The 13,386-nt window shown below is 36.5% G+C and overlaps 1 protein-coding gene across 2 annotated transcripts; it reads right to left on the bottom strand.

The window, feature by feature from the left end:
• Window positions 1-679: 679 nt before the first annotated feature.
• On the bottom strand, window positions 680-11,771 carry LOC121737339 (maspardin-like). Of its 2 annotated transcripts, XM_042129003.1 has the most exons (6): window positions 11,565-11,771; window positions 10,905-11,145; window positions 10,320-10,549; window positions 9,587-9,835; window positions 1,186-1,334; window positions 680-744 (listed from the first exon to the last, which is right to left on the bottom strand). In XM_042129003.1, exons 1-5 carry the CDS (start codon window positions 11,661-11,663, stop codon window positions 1,203-1,205), a joined length of 951 nt encoding a protein of 316 aa, XP_041984937.1. In that variant the 5' UTR covers window positions 11,664-11,771; the 3' UTR covers window positions 680-744; window positions 1,186-1,202. The 2 variants fall into 2 exon arrangements, with proteins under 2 accessions (XP_041984937.1, XP_041984936.1); XM_042129002.1 differs by lacking the exon at window positions 680-744 and having other exon boundaries at window positions 1,088-1,334.
• Between the last annotated feature and the right edge of the window lie 1,615 nt (window positions 11,772-13,386).

Here is a 13,386-nt window from a genome sequence, read left to right as displayed (position 1 = left end):
AACTCACTCAATCGGCGAAACACAGCGCAAGCTGTTTCACGCCGGTTTTCTGTGAGAACGTGGTATTTCTCCGGTCGAGCAGGCCTATTCGTGCCGAAGCATGGTCTCCCACGTCTAATTATGATGTGACGCCCCCAATATGAAAAAGTTTTCGTGACCTTGAATCATTCTAGCGACCCAAACACAGTATAGCTTCGCGTCCTCTGGGGTTTAAAATTCTGCTACTTGAAGACAACCCGGGGGTGCGACCAACAGGTTGAAAAACACTGACGTATTGCGTATCCACAGCATTATTATTTTTATTAATAAAGGGTTAATGTATCGCAATCGCCTCGGCCATAAATAGTGTGATAAGGTTTTTACTCTAAAGTCAACATAACTTATAGTCTAATAAATTCATATACCTTCTTTTTTCATTGAAATTACATTCACGACTATATAAGCAATTCAAAAACTGCCTAAACTCTAAACATTTACAAACATAATATAAAGCCGATCACACATTTGTCAGCAACGCGCCGCATAGATAGCCTGTCAAAAAACCCTTTTTTCTTTAGATTGATTTGAAAGGGATGACACTACGATGTTGCCACTTTTTAATTTCTTCACTTTCTTGACAAACTATACCTACACAAAATGCGGCGCGTACGGTGGTTGTGCGAGGTTTCACATCATTTCATACAACGAATTCTAAAATGCGGCGCGTTCGGCGTGTGCGTGCTGATAAATGTGCGATCACCTTAAGACGCTCCCCCTACGGAGATGCTGTAATTTATCGTTTTTAGAGCCTTATTAATTCATAATTTGAAAGCTACAAAATTATAATAAAAATACAACAATCTTCAGTTATCATTGTATGAACGTATACCTATTTCCTTTCATAGTTATCAATTTCCTATTTTTGTTTTTATACTCATGATATCAGCTTCCAAAGTAATACCAATTTATTTAAATTCAAGCATACATTCAGTATCTCCCTAGTATTTACAAATTACGGTTATTTGAAACACACGCCAATAGATCGACAATTTCATTAACTACGTACTGGATGTTTGAATTTTTTTAGGTAAAATTTGAACTAAGATAAGTACCTAAGTAAAAAAATAGGATTTTGGCAACGCGGCAAATGTATGATCAAGGTCGATTGCTCAGGGGATGCCCTTAATAGGAATAGGAATTTAATAATAGGAAATTCAAATATTTCATGTTATTTTGACAAACTTATCCTGTTGATTAAAATAACTGACTGATCCCTCGTCTGGTTGACTCTGAAGTTTGTGCAGACTTAAAAATGATGCTGAAATGGGGCTCTCATCAAACTGCCTTAAATGGATCTGAAAATAAATAGTAATTATTTCAATGTTGCCAGCAACTTTGTACGCACAATTTTTTTGTCTGAAAAAAATGTCTGTACATTTTGTCGCATTAAAACCTATCGTACCAGTATCCAGGATTCGAAGTATCTTTAGACCAGAGTCATCCATATCGATTAGGGTGTTTTAACTTTTAAAGTTTTAAGGTACAAGTTGGAACCTAGCGACACGCGACAACTGCAGACAACGTGTCGTCGCGACACTACTGGTTTCTATGCATTTCTCATAAAGTTAATATACCTAGCGGAATAGAGAAACAAAGGCCTGAGCAAGAGAGATGTCACTATCAGTAACACTGCGTGGTAAAAAGAGACACGTGATACATGACAGCAGCACTCTTTTTTTGACGTCCAGTCGGCACGTGCCGCACGACGACAATTTAATCTCATCATGTTCAATCATGCTGGTGTAAGTGTATACGTACACATATTTTTACACACAGATGAAACCAATTTCGGTTTCGTTTGACAGCTCGAGATTGGTGCTCTATTCCGCTAGGTATATTAACTTTATGGTTTTTCTACGAAATACCCTCCGCAGCTAGCGACACTTATTCATAGGAATTCATAGAAACCAGTAGTGTCGCGACGACACCATGGGCGTACCCAGGTTCTGGGCCAGGGGGGGGGGCAAAATACCCAGTTTCTGGGCCAGGGGGAGGGCAAATCAGATTTTTAAAGAATAAAAAATGTATAATTTTTTGTTGTAAAAATATTGTAGTTCAAGCAAAAGGCAAAAATTAGTTTTATAAAATTTTTATTTTTATAGATAAAAGTATTACATAATATACTTAGTAGGGACGGACGTCAACATGATCCAGGGGGGGGTAGCTGACTCCCCCCCTGCGCCCCCCCCCCCCCCCTCGGTACGCCCATGGACGACACGTTGTCTGTAGTTGTCGCGTGTCGCAAGGTTCCAACTTGTGCCTTAAATGTTAAGGAGTAACAGACACTCAATTTGGCATTTATAACCACCATAAGGGTCAATTTATAATAGCGCAGAGTCGAAGCGAAGCGAAGCGAATTTCCAAATACTGAACACAGTAAATTCAACTTTAACTCTAGAGCGTAACGCATACATTACTTATGCGAGGCCAATCAGCGTTGGTCGGGCGCATTCACACGAATTCGCGCGGATGTGCGCGCCTTTTTAAATTCTCAGAAGTAATAAAGTGCCTCGCTTTAGAGTTAAGGTTCGCGCTCTCTTTGTCGGCGCGTGCCGGGGCTTGCCGGGGCGGATCGGGGCTCAGCGCAGTGCAAAATGCGCTATTGCCGGGCCGCATCGCATGACGGATTTTGAGTACTTTGGATAGCTCCAGTGTGACCACACTTAAATCACTCGTGACTCGATATATCAAAAACGTTGCTATATTCTACTAAAATCTACTAGACCATGTTTTAGATTCTACCGAAAATCTACCTTTATTAATCAATGAATTCTACGTGGTTGAAACTAAAATGTTTATATGGACTGTCTTCATTATGCATTTTAATTTTTGTATTATTTGTTATATAATTTCGATTTTCTATTAAAATTTACAAAAAATTTTGGACTACTAAATCGTCAGTCATTTGACCTCAAATCTACCAAAAAGTGGAAATCTATGTGAAGTGGTCACACTGTTGCCGGGGCGCAGCGGGTTTCTCGGGCCTTGCCGGGCCTTGTCGCATTGACGGAAATCCGCTGCGCCCCGACACAGTGTGCGATACGCAACGATATCAAAATACTTAGATACGACGTATGCCGTCATGCAAAAACATTGCTACAGTTTGTAGCAATGTTTTTGCATGCAAAATGTGTATCGAGAAAATATTGTCGTGCTTTTTTGTCTTACAGTAGTTGCATATACTACTTTCTCTTTCGCTCATTTTACGCTTTAATCGAATCGAGAAAATATTGTCGTCCTTTTTAACCCCCGACAAAAAAGAGGGGTGTAATAAGTTTGACGTGTCTGTCTGTCTGTCTGTCTGTTTGTCTGTGTGTGTATCTGTCCGTGTCATCGTAGCGTTCAAACGGGAGGACCGATTTTGATCTAGTTTTTTTTTGTTTGAAAGCTGATATGATCGAGAGTGTTCTTAGCTATAATTCATCATCATCAGCCTGCTCAGTGCTGGACAATCAGGGTTTATCTGGTTCATGAAAGGCCGTTAGCAACTTGTAGTCGTTTGATGGGTTTTATATTTCATTCTAGTTCGTGGCATTTGTGAATATACAATATACGTATACACATAATTTTTATCTATGTCGCAATATGTTATGCTTCTTGGTCGCAATGAATTTATTTCTATTATTATTTATGTTTTATAGTTAATGATATTGAGTACCTACCTTTGTATTAAAAACATGTGTGTCTGTGACAGTCGCAATTCTAATAATTGTTAAATTACTTATTTAAATATTTTAGTGTAATTATTAGAGTATGTACTTGACATTTGCTATTGTTATTATTGATTTTTTTTTTAATGTTGTGTATAGTATTTATTGGACTGCATGGTAAAATGTTATTTCTTTTGTTTATTATTGTTAACTGTATTACTTACTTTGCTGTCTGTTACTATACCGAATAAATAAATAAATAAATAAATAAATAATAATGGAAAATTGACCTGGTGTTGCAGCATCACCTGGTAATCAATAGGATTTCCAACTTAGAGCAGAGGTTTCGTGTTTGGGCTCATTTTGACAACTAGTAAGAAGTAGATAAATACTAAATATTTACATGCTGCTACTGCAGCATCACCTGGATTCTATAGGAACCGAGCTTCGTATGAACCCAAAGTGGAGGTTTCATGTTTGGGCTCATATTAACGGCCTCATCGAAGAGGACATTGATAAATGGTAATCATGAGAATATGATTCTGTTGATAAGAATTAATATTCTGCACTATAACCAACACAAGTTTAAAAAGTATGAAATAAAATTAAATTAAGAAATTTGAAAAAAACCCCGCCAAACAACTTTAAAAAGCAATGAAATAATATTTACTACCTTCAAGTTACAATAATTCCTAACTTGTGTAAAGTAAGATTTTAGTTCATAATTGTTGTCAAGGTGTGTCGGGGGACCGCTAATGTAGATGTTTGATTTCACATAACAAGTTTAAGTACCAATTCACAGCGAACTGATTCGAGATAATCAGCGACTTGGCGGTTGTAGGTTGTAGTTTACTTAGCGGTCCCCCGACACACCTTGACAACAATTATGAACTAAAATCTTACTTTACACAAGTTAGGAATTATTTGAACTTGAAGGCAGTAAATATTATTTCATTGCTTTTTAAAGTTGTTTGGCTGGGGTTTTTTTTTTAATTTCTTAATTTAATTTTATTTGTCTTACAGCAATAGCATATACTACTTTCTCTTTCGCTCATTTTACGCTTCGCTTTGATTTTTCTCTTAAAATGGAAGACAATAATTTAAATATTAATAAAATCTTAGTAATTACGTGTGAAATATTACACCTTTGGCTTTATTTGTATTCCTCGTGTTGTTACTGCACTGTCGGAAGGCACACGACGGCATTATGGAACGAAATGTAACGAAAAACAACGCGGTAATCAATTAATTAAACACGTCCGGCTGACACCGCATTCTAAGGCACACTGCTCTCAGATGAGTGAGCTCACTCATTTCGAGGTTGACACATTTTCGCGCTGACGATTGTATGGAATGCCTTTTCTAACGTTCTAATTCTATGGCGATACGCGCATCCGCTTCCATACAAATTGTATGGAGGCGGATTTTTGCGATGAGCCCCGGCACGCTGAGCCCCGGCACGCTGAGCCCCGGCACGGCCCGTCTCAATGGGCTCACTCCTTTAAGGTTCAATTTGTTATGTTCAGTTTTAATAATTCGCTTCGATGCGCTTCGACTCTGCGCTAGTATAAATTGACCCTTAATTGTGTTAGAGCGTCGGTGGCCTAATGGGTGGACCAGCGTTGCCAGATGTCCCGACTTTGGAGGGACGTCCCGATTTTTTCATCAAAATAAAATGTCCCGCGCGGGACAGGATCAGCCCCGCTTCTCGGGGAAAATCCGAACGTAAGTGCAGCGTGCTTAGAAAGAAAGGTGCGTAGAGTGTGGGAGGTAGAGGGGTGGATTTTCTTTGGCTACTTTAGCTATCTATTGTCATGTAAACGTCATTTTAACGCAAATATAAATATAAAAATCTCAAAAAACTTATGATTTTGTACATTTTTTTACTTTGTCCCGCTTTTGACTGAAGAATCCCGCTTTTTCACTCAAAAAGTTCTAAAGTCCAGACTTCGCACAAAAAAAATCTTCAATCGTACGGTGAAGGTAAACATCGTGAGGAAACCCGCACATAGTTGGTCCCAGACATATTGACTAGTTCTTTATTACTTTTCATTAAGAGGATTCCACACCGCCATTTTTTCCATACAAACGTTGTCCCCTGTTTCCTCCCTGGATAATGCTAGTAGAGTTATAATTTTTTTCCTGAATATCTACGGCCACTAATACAATGTCCCTATGTTTTCTTTTTTTTCATAATTTAATTATTAAATAAGATATGAACGTTCTAAAACCCAAAAAAATGGCCAGATTTTCCACTGTGTTCAAACGTCCAGAAAACAGATTTGGATAGATTATACAAAAAAAGCAAAACATAGGAACACAGCTCAAGCCTTTTTTTAATCTTTAATGAAAAAAGTACTAAAATCGGTTAAGTTTTGGAGAAGGAATCAGGGGACAACGAATCGTTGATTTTCTGGATTTTCTGCAGTTGTCTCTATCGCGTTCTGCGGTACAGGCTTGAGGTTAAGGGAGACAGCTATAGATATTACACGTACTTTTTTTTCATTTCTCTAGCCGCTGTGGTATCCTCTTAATTAAAATTTTTGAGAATAAGCCCCATACAATATTATCTGTCAAACTCTTCATTTAATCGAAGCTTAATTATAACTTAATGTCTTAATGAGTACGGCGGTATGTAAATTAACTTTCCTTAACGGTTTTTGGGAAATCCAATAAATAAATAACTATGGTTATAGTTATCCTCAACCTTCAGTCTGTACTTTATTCATCCTACCCTCAACTATTCCCTTCCCTTCCCTTCCCTACCCTCTCCTATTACCCTATTCCCTCTTAAAAGGTCGGCAACGCACTTGCAGCTCTTCTGATGCTGCGAGTGTCCATGGGCGACGGAAGTTGCTTTCCATCAGGTGACCCGTTTGCTCGTTAGCCCCCTTATTTCATAAAAAAAAAATATACAGGGTGTAATAAGACCACTTCCGATAACTTTGGGGTATGATTATACTACATTTTCTGATTACGAATATGTATTTTTTTTTAATTTTTGTTTTATTTATTTTTATTTTTTATTCTTTATTTTTTTATAATTAAAACCCTTTAAACATGATAATAAACCACATAGAAAAATATTTTAAAATATTTTTTTTAATTTTATTATTTTTACCCCAATAAGCATTTGCAAGCGCGCGGTCAACGTTCTCGTGTTCCGAGAACGTTGACCGCGTTAATAAGCTGTTAGCTCCGGCCTACGCACGCTAAGTCGAAAGGTCGTATGCGACGAATGACGATACACTACGAGTTACGAGTCGTAACTCGTAGTGTATCGTCTGTCGTAACTTACGACAGAACACACAGGAACCCTAATGTATGTGGTATCTTTTCAATTTCAAACCCATGAGTGGAACTTAGAACTCTGACCTCTGACCTCTCATCTAAGCTACTTGCAGTGTTAAGAGTTTAATGGTAGCTCATGTAGAAAACTGTAAGTAACTGTCTGTGCATGTGTAACAACTTACGACAGTATGGCAAACTTCTAAGATTATTAGACTAGTTAAAAAGTTCATCGTAAGTAACGAAACCTATGCGGATGAACTGTTTATCCGCAATCGTCACTTATCAATCGAAATAACAGATGATACACGAAAAAACCTCATACATAAAACTGGCAATTAACTTACGTGAAAAATGTTGAGTTCAAGTGTTCTTACTTCTTTATGCATTTTGAAAATAGTCCTTAACACCAAGCAATAAGACCAGTCACCACCAAGAACGTCAAAAACACTTCTCGTTAACGAAATGTATCACACCACAAAGTATTTTATTACAACTGAAATAATAATCAATTATTAACACTTTACACAATACTACCACGTTTTGATACTTGAAGTAATTGTTAAAAAATCAAACTTATCTCCTAACAACTCTAACAACCTATTACCTCAATGCTCAAATGGCTACTAAATTAAAAAATCTATTTTAATTTTTGAAATAATGTTCGTCGTGTATCGACTTTCGGAAGTAGTCAAAAGACACCGAACGGCGGCTTGCTTTGATCGCGGCGCCGACAAAGCGTGCCGCTCTGCAGGTGCACGACGCACGTGTCGCTAATCCATTTCAAGGACAATCTAAGTGTTGTACCCTATAAATTCAATAATATTTAGTCGATATTTAAATTACCATTAAATAATAAAAATTATAACTATTATTTAGTAGATCTCATCTCATTTTTTAAATTCGATACCTACATTACCGTGATAAAGTGATTGTTATACCGTGGTACGCGTTATGCGCGTCTACGTATGCGCGTATAAGCGTCTACGTACCAATGAAAATACTTTAATAATACTTACCTAATTAATTAAATAACTTTTAATTATTGTCGCTTTTCTTAATATTGAGTAGGTATTTGTTTACTTTTAGTTTGACAGTAATCAATACGTACTCGTATGTAAAACAATTAATACGATTTATCGATAAAAAAATTATCGATTACTCAAAATATTCACATTGCACAGGGATACATCCCTATTATTTTACAAAGTTTTTTCTTCAATTTTGTTCAGTCGGCTGTCGAACACGCGCCGTGCTGGTGTAGGTACTGTGACGTTTTTGTTTAAGTTTTGTAATTTTACGTTTAGATGTTTTCATATTGCTTGTTTTGTGTATTGTTAACTATTTTTTTTATGTTTGTAATTAATAACGGGCCGTGACAAGATACGTCCGATGAATGTGCGATGCTTTAAGGAACAGGTGAACATCGTCGTCGATAGACGATAGTGCGGTTTAAACAGTGCAATAAAAAGTGTTTAAAGAATTGGAATGTCTCCTGTAATTACTCTTGTTAAGTGTTGAATAACTCTGCAATCTACATCGAGTTAGATGGATCATGGAGCACAGTTCGAACTGCATTTCATAAAAGCAGACAGCTGATCACAGGTCAGTGAACATGTTATCACGTATGTTTTCCATTGATAGGTATTGATAGGTGCAGTAGGTAACTGTGTATGTATTTTTACAGATTTGTAAATCGGATGATGATCGGATGTGAATTATGATTTCTTTTCCTTTTTGGCCGGAAGTAAAAACTGAGTATTTTTGAGTAAAAACCTGAGAAACGGTAATTAATAAATTGTAACATTTTGTTAAATCGTGAAAACTATTGTAATTTAATAATCATTACAATATTGGTGGTTTATTCACTACCTACGGGCTAGGGTATAGGGCACACCACGATCAGCTGTTTTGTCTTAACTCATGACTAGCGCAGAGCCGCGCGCGCGGTATTCGGCGCGGGCGGCGCGGGGGGGCCGGCTCGGCCCGGGGTTTCATTCATCGGCGGCGGGCGATATTATCGCGCATTAACTGCACGCATTATACATTGCGTGTTGAAAATTTTGACTATTTTAAAAACTGGCGATTACATGAAAATTTCTTGCACCAATGGATATATCTCATGCCCTATAATAACCCCACGAAGTTATCGGAAGCGGTCTTTTGACACCCTGTATAATATGTTATCGTTATGTAACCTTGAATTCGAAATTTCTGTTTTTAGTATTGAGTATGGAGAGTTATTATTGTATAACATTATATATAACATATATAACATTTAGTTTTTCATTTTACCAGTTATATTGTTAGTCCTACTATAGTATGTATTAGTCAGAACTAGATAAATGATAATGGTAAGGGAACAAACACCTCCACCTCCATCGTGGGTATCGCAGACACAATAGATTTTCAATTGTTATGCGGCAGCCGGCTGCCGCTTGGGGATTGATGGGTTAATAAGAGTTTTACCCATGACGCTACTATGGTAAAATCTTGTCTTTTTTTGGATTTGGTATATTCCTTACCTTGTGTTGTTTTATGTTTATATGCAAATAAATAATTTATAAATAAATTAATATGGTGGTTTATCAGCAATAAATTCATCTTACCAATAAATGTAGATTAACTTCGTCACTTCTGCTGAGATATGGAAAGTTGCCACCACTCTTGAGATGTGCTAGTTTCGCTTGAGGGTACGACTTATAGAGATCCTCACGCACTTTGGAGCTTAAGGCGCTCTCGTCCCATACATCCAGTATTGTTGTCGGTATATGACTTAGCAGCTGTGGCTGGACGTGGCTCGGTGAACAATTTAATGTCAGTCTTGATGCCAGTTCTGTTTGGTTCAGGGTTTCCAGCTGAAAATGATGAAAAAAATAGATATTAAGGTACTGACGGATTCTTCAGTTAGGCCGTGTTCACACTATACCGACTGTGAGCCACCGAATGTGAGCGAGCGTTACGCAATTTATTGTATTTCCATACATATTCACTTTTTCGTTCACACCTAACCAACAATACGACATTACGCTAGGCGTAGGCGCGGACATCGATACCGTATATTTTCAAGTTTACACTAGGGCTCTCAGTGAGCCTGCTCACATTCGGCCGCTCATAGTTGGTATGGTGTGAACACAGCCTTAAAATTGAAATACTATTTTGAAAATAATTCCTCATTTTAAATAAATTATATTCAGTTTAGAATTTAGACAAATAGATACACAATATTAAATTCTTGTGCACACAAAAATAATAACTAAATTAATTTAATAAAAGGTTTACAGCAGATTTTCAGACAACCCAATTATTTTGTAAATCAATAAATTATTACAATTTGCTTACCCTTTCTACCATAAAGTCAATAGATTCAGCAATTCTTTTGTCAACTTTTTCATTTGTGAAGTTACCCATTAACATTCTTTTTAGCACTAAAGACGGAAGGAGCCAAAACAAAGCAGCAGAGTCACGATATTCAAACACAGATGTATCAGTGAATGTATTACATAGAACCAACGAAGCTACTCTTGGATAACTCCTAGTCAATTCTGCAAATTTCTGAGCCATAAAGCCACCTGAAATAATAATATTTTATAGTATAATTTTTAAGGTATATTACAACTTCTTGAACAAAGTTAACCCATTAACTCCCAAGCGGCATCCGAGTGCCGCATAACAATTAAAAATCTATTGTGTCTGCGATTCCCATGATTGAGGTATTAAGTATAGACTATAGTGTGACAATATTTAAAATATTTGCCAGTAAAGAAAACCTATTTTTTATTTACACGTTGAAATACAAAATAATTAATATTCTGAAGTTTTTCAATAAAATAAATTTTACTAGTCACAGTCACATCTTATGAACCTTATATGGAAATACCGTCAGCAAATAGGAAAACTAAAATTAAGGCAGAACAATATACGAACCTAGCGATGCTCCAAACAAGTGAATCCTCTCCAATTCAAGACAGTCAATAAGCCGTCTGAAACCATCACACCATTCCTTGACATTCCAGTAAGAAGGTGGTTCTGCTGCTATGACCCTGATTCCTCTGGAGCTCAGTCCCATTATCTGCTTGAAGAATATGTCTGCCGTGCCTGACACTGGTGGTATGCATACTAGAGGGCAGGATACCGACTTTGGCCCGCTGTCATAAATTTTCCAAGACTGTAAATACATTTATTAGTTAGATGAAGTAACATTTGTCAGTTAGATGCTGCCAAATGGTGGTTGAGACATATTTGATACATAATACATAACAATTCAACTTAAAGTATGAAGTATTAATATGTCTTTGTTTCAAAGTCTTGGTTTAAATCACCATTTAATGTTTGAAAAGAATTTTTGTTAATCATAACAAAATTTCTAAACTTGTAAGTCCAAGGACAAAATATATTAGGAAATACACTTCACAAATAAACACACATTTATACCTAAGTGTTTGGTTTCATTGAGAAATGAGAGCAGCGTAAAATCATGTTTTTCTGCATGAATATAAAGGCAACGCGAAAGTCTTAAGGGTCAGCTAATAATAGGTCCATTAATTAATTGCACCAACTTTTACGATAAGGAAAAGATTTGTTTACCTTCGAACCATCAGAATTCACAATAATTCTTCGTAGAGGAATACTGCTTCTAAAGCTTAAATATTCACTAGATTGCGATAAATCGCTAATGGAACTCATTTTATATAAATTTTAACAAATTTACAACTATCTTTCCAAACAAAGTTTTGTGTAAAAATTTGGTAAAAATAAAATGTTTACAAAACTTCCAACTTTGCTACACGCAAAAACGTCATCTGTCTGTCCGACGTCCGTATTGCTTATTGAACTGTTAGTGCTTTCTTAAAAATATAAAAATGACATGTGACGTTTTGATACCCAATCAAATCTCGTCAAACGGCTCTGGCCAATATACTGGTAAACTACGGTAGAACACACATGTTGTCAAAATGTCAATGTCACTTATTTTTTTTATTCAACATATTTTATGCATTGAAATAAAGTACGGATTCGGAACCGTTTTACGTTTTAAGTTTATAACTTTGCAGTTTGCAGACTTAACTTTCCTACATACGAAATGCGTCAATGATATTCTATGTTACTAAGAAACTCATTGAAATGCGTATCAAGCATGTAAACCGTTAGTAACATAGAATATCATTGATGTAAACAAAGTCTAATCATAGTTTATGGAGTTTATTTAAGTACATAATATGTGGCTATAAAATAATACAATTAGCCTATGTTTTAAGTCTGGCATGTAAACAAAGACAGATCCATTGAAAATGAATAAGAATAAGTCAATGAATAAGTAGAAGCTATTTGTAGGCACTACACAAGTTGATGCAAGATATTATTAGTATTTTCTACATTAATATCATAAATGAGATATTATGTAAGCTTGTTTATTTAAGTACATAATATGTGGCTATAAAATAATACCAGCGATGCAATTATTGCAAGCACTATAATATTATAATATTAGAATTAGGGTCCTTATTCTTTGATAAGAATAGACCGTTGCGCCGCCCGCCGGTATAGGCATGGGACCTCCCAGGGTGCTGCGGTAAGGAGGAGCACCCGAGCGGGCTTGCCAAAACCCATCGTGATTCTTGTGACATGTTTCCTTTCCGTTATTGGGCGGTGGGCCACCGATCCCGCCCACATGATTACTGGATCCAACACTGCATCACAAAGTACAAACTACATAGAATGCTAACACATCACTGCATCGGCCCAGTCGGCGATAGTACTTTGAGAGCTTTTAAGTGTATCACAAGCTCTAGACCAGCGTTCCCCAACCTGCGACCCGTTGGGTCTTTTCAGTGGCCCGCCGCGCCTGTAGTTAAACCGGGAGTCGTGAAAACTTTGCAACTTTTTAATCGCTAATTCTAAAGAAAGTTAATATTTTAACCCCAAAAATTTTAGTCGTGGCGCGCGACGCGACGCCAAGACATTTTAAAACTTGTTTGTGGAATGTGGCCCGTGTAAAAAAAAGGTTGAGGACTACTGCTCTAGACTCAAAAACTCCGACTTCCGAGTATTGTTATTTTAAAAATTAAAATACTTTTAACGCATGAATGATGAATAAAATATGAATTTAATTCATTTAGCGGCGAGCAGATTGCATACTTTTTCTAAGATTAGACTAAAATAAAATAAGTAGTTTCTTTCAAATTTATATTTTTTATTATTGTTTAATATTATGATAATAACATTCTCATCTTGTACGTCTAGTGTAATTTTCCAAACCGCTTACAAATATGAACTTATTCTAAATAATAGATAACTTCGGACTATAATATTTTGAAAGCATTGAGAACATTCTAATTTAAAACACTTGTTTAATTTTAGGACCTGAGTGAAGCCAGCTCCCACAAAATTTGAGTTACAACTTTTAAAG

This window comes from Aricia agestis, chromosome 20, assembly GCF_905147365.1.
Source record: "Aricia agestis chromosome 20, ilAriAges1.1, whole genome shotgun sequence".
In the NCBI taxonomy this organism is placed as follows: domain Eukaryota; kingdom Metazoa; phylum Arthropoda; class Insecta; order Lepidoptera; family Lycaenidae; genus Aricia; species Aricia agestis.
Note: the sequence above shows the minus strand (reverse complement) of the source record. Positions and strands in the feature narration are given on the sequence as shown.

What these genes read in the sequence shown, in the direction of transcription:
- LOC121737339 (XM_042129003.1), bottom strand. Translation starts at nt 11,663, where the DNA reads ATGAGTTCCATTAGCGATTTATCGCAATCTAGTGAATATTTAAGCTTT. An exon ending in CTTGTTTGGAGCATCGCTAG is followed by an intron (nt 10,550 to 10,904) that starts GTTCGTATATTG and finishes TTATTATTTCAG; the next exon opens with GTGGCTTTATGGCTCAGAAA. An exon ending in TTGACTTTATGGTAGAAAGG is followed by an intron (nt 9,836 to 10,319) that starts GTAAGCAAATTG and finishes CATCATTTTCAG; the next exon opens with CTGGAAACCCTGAACCAAAC.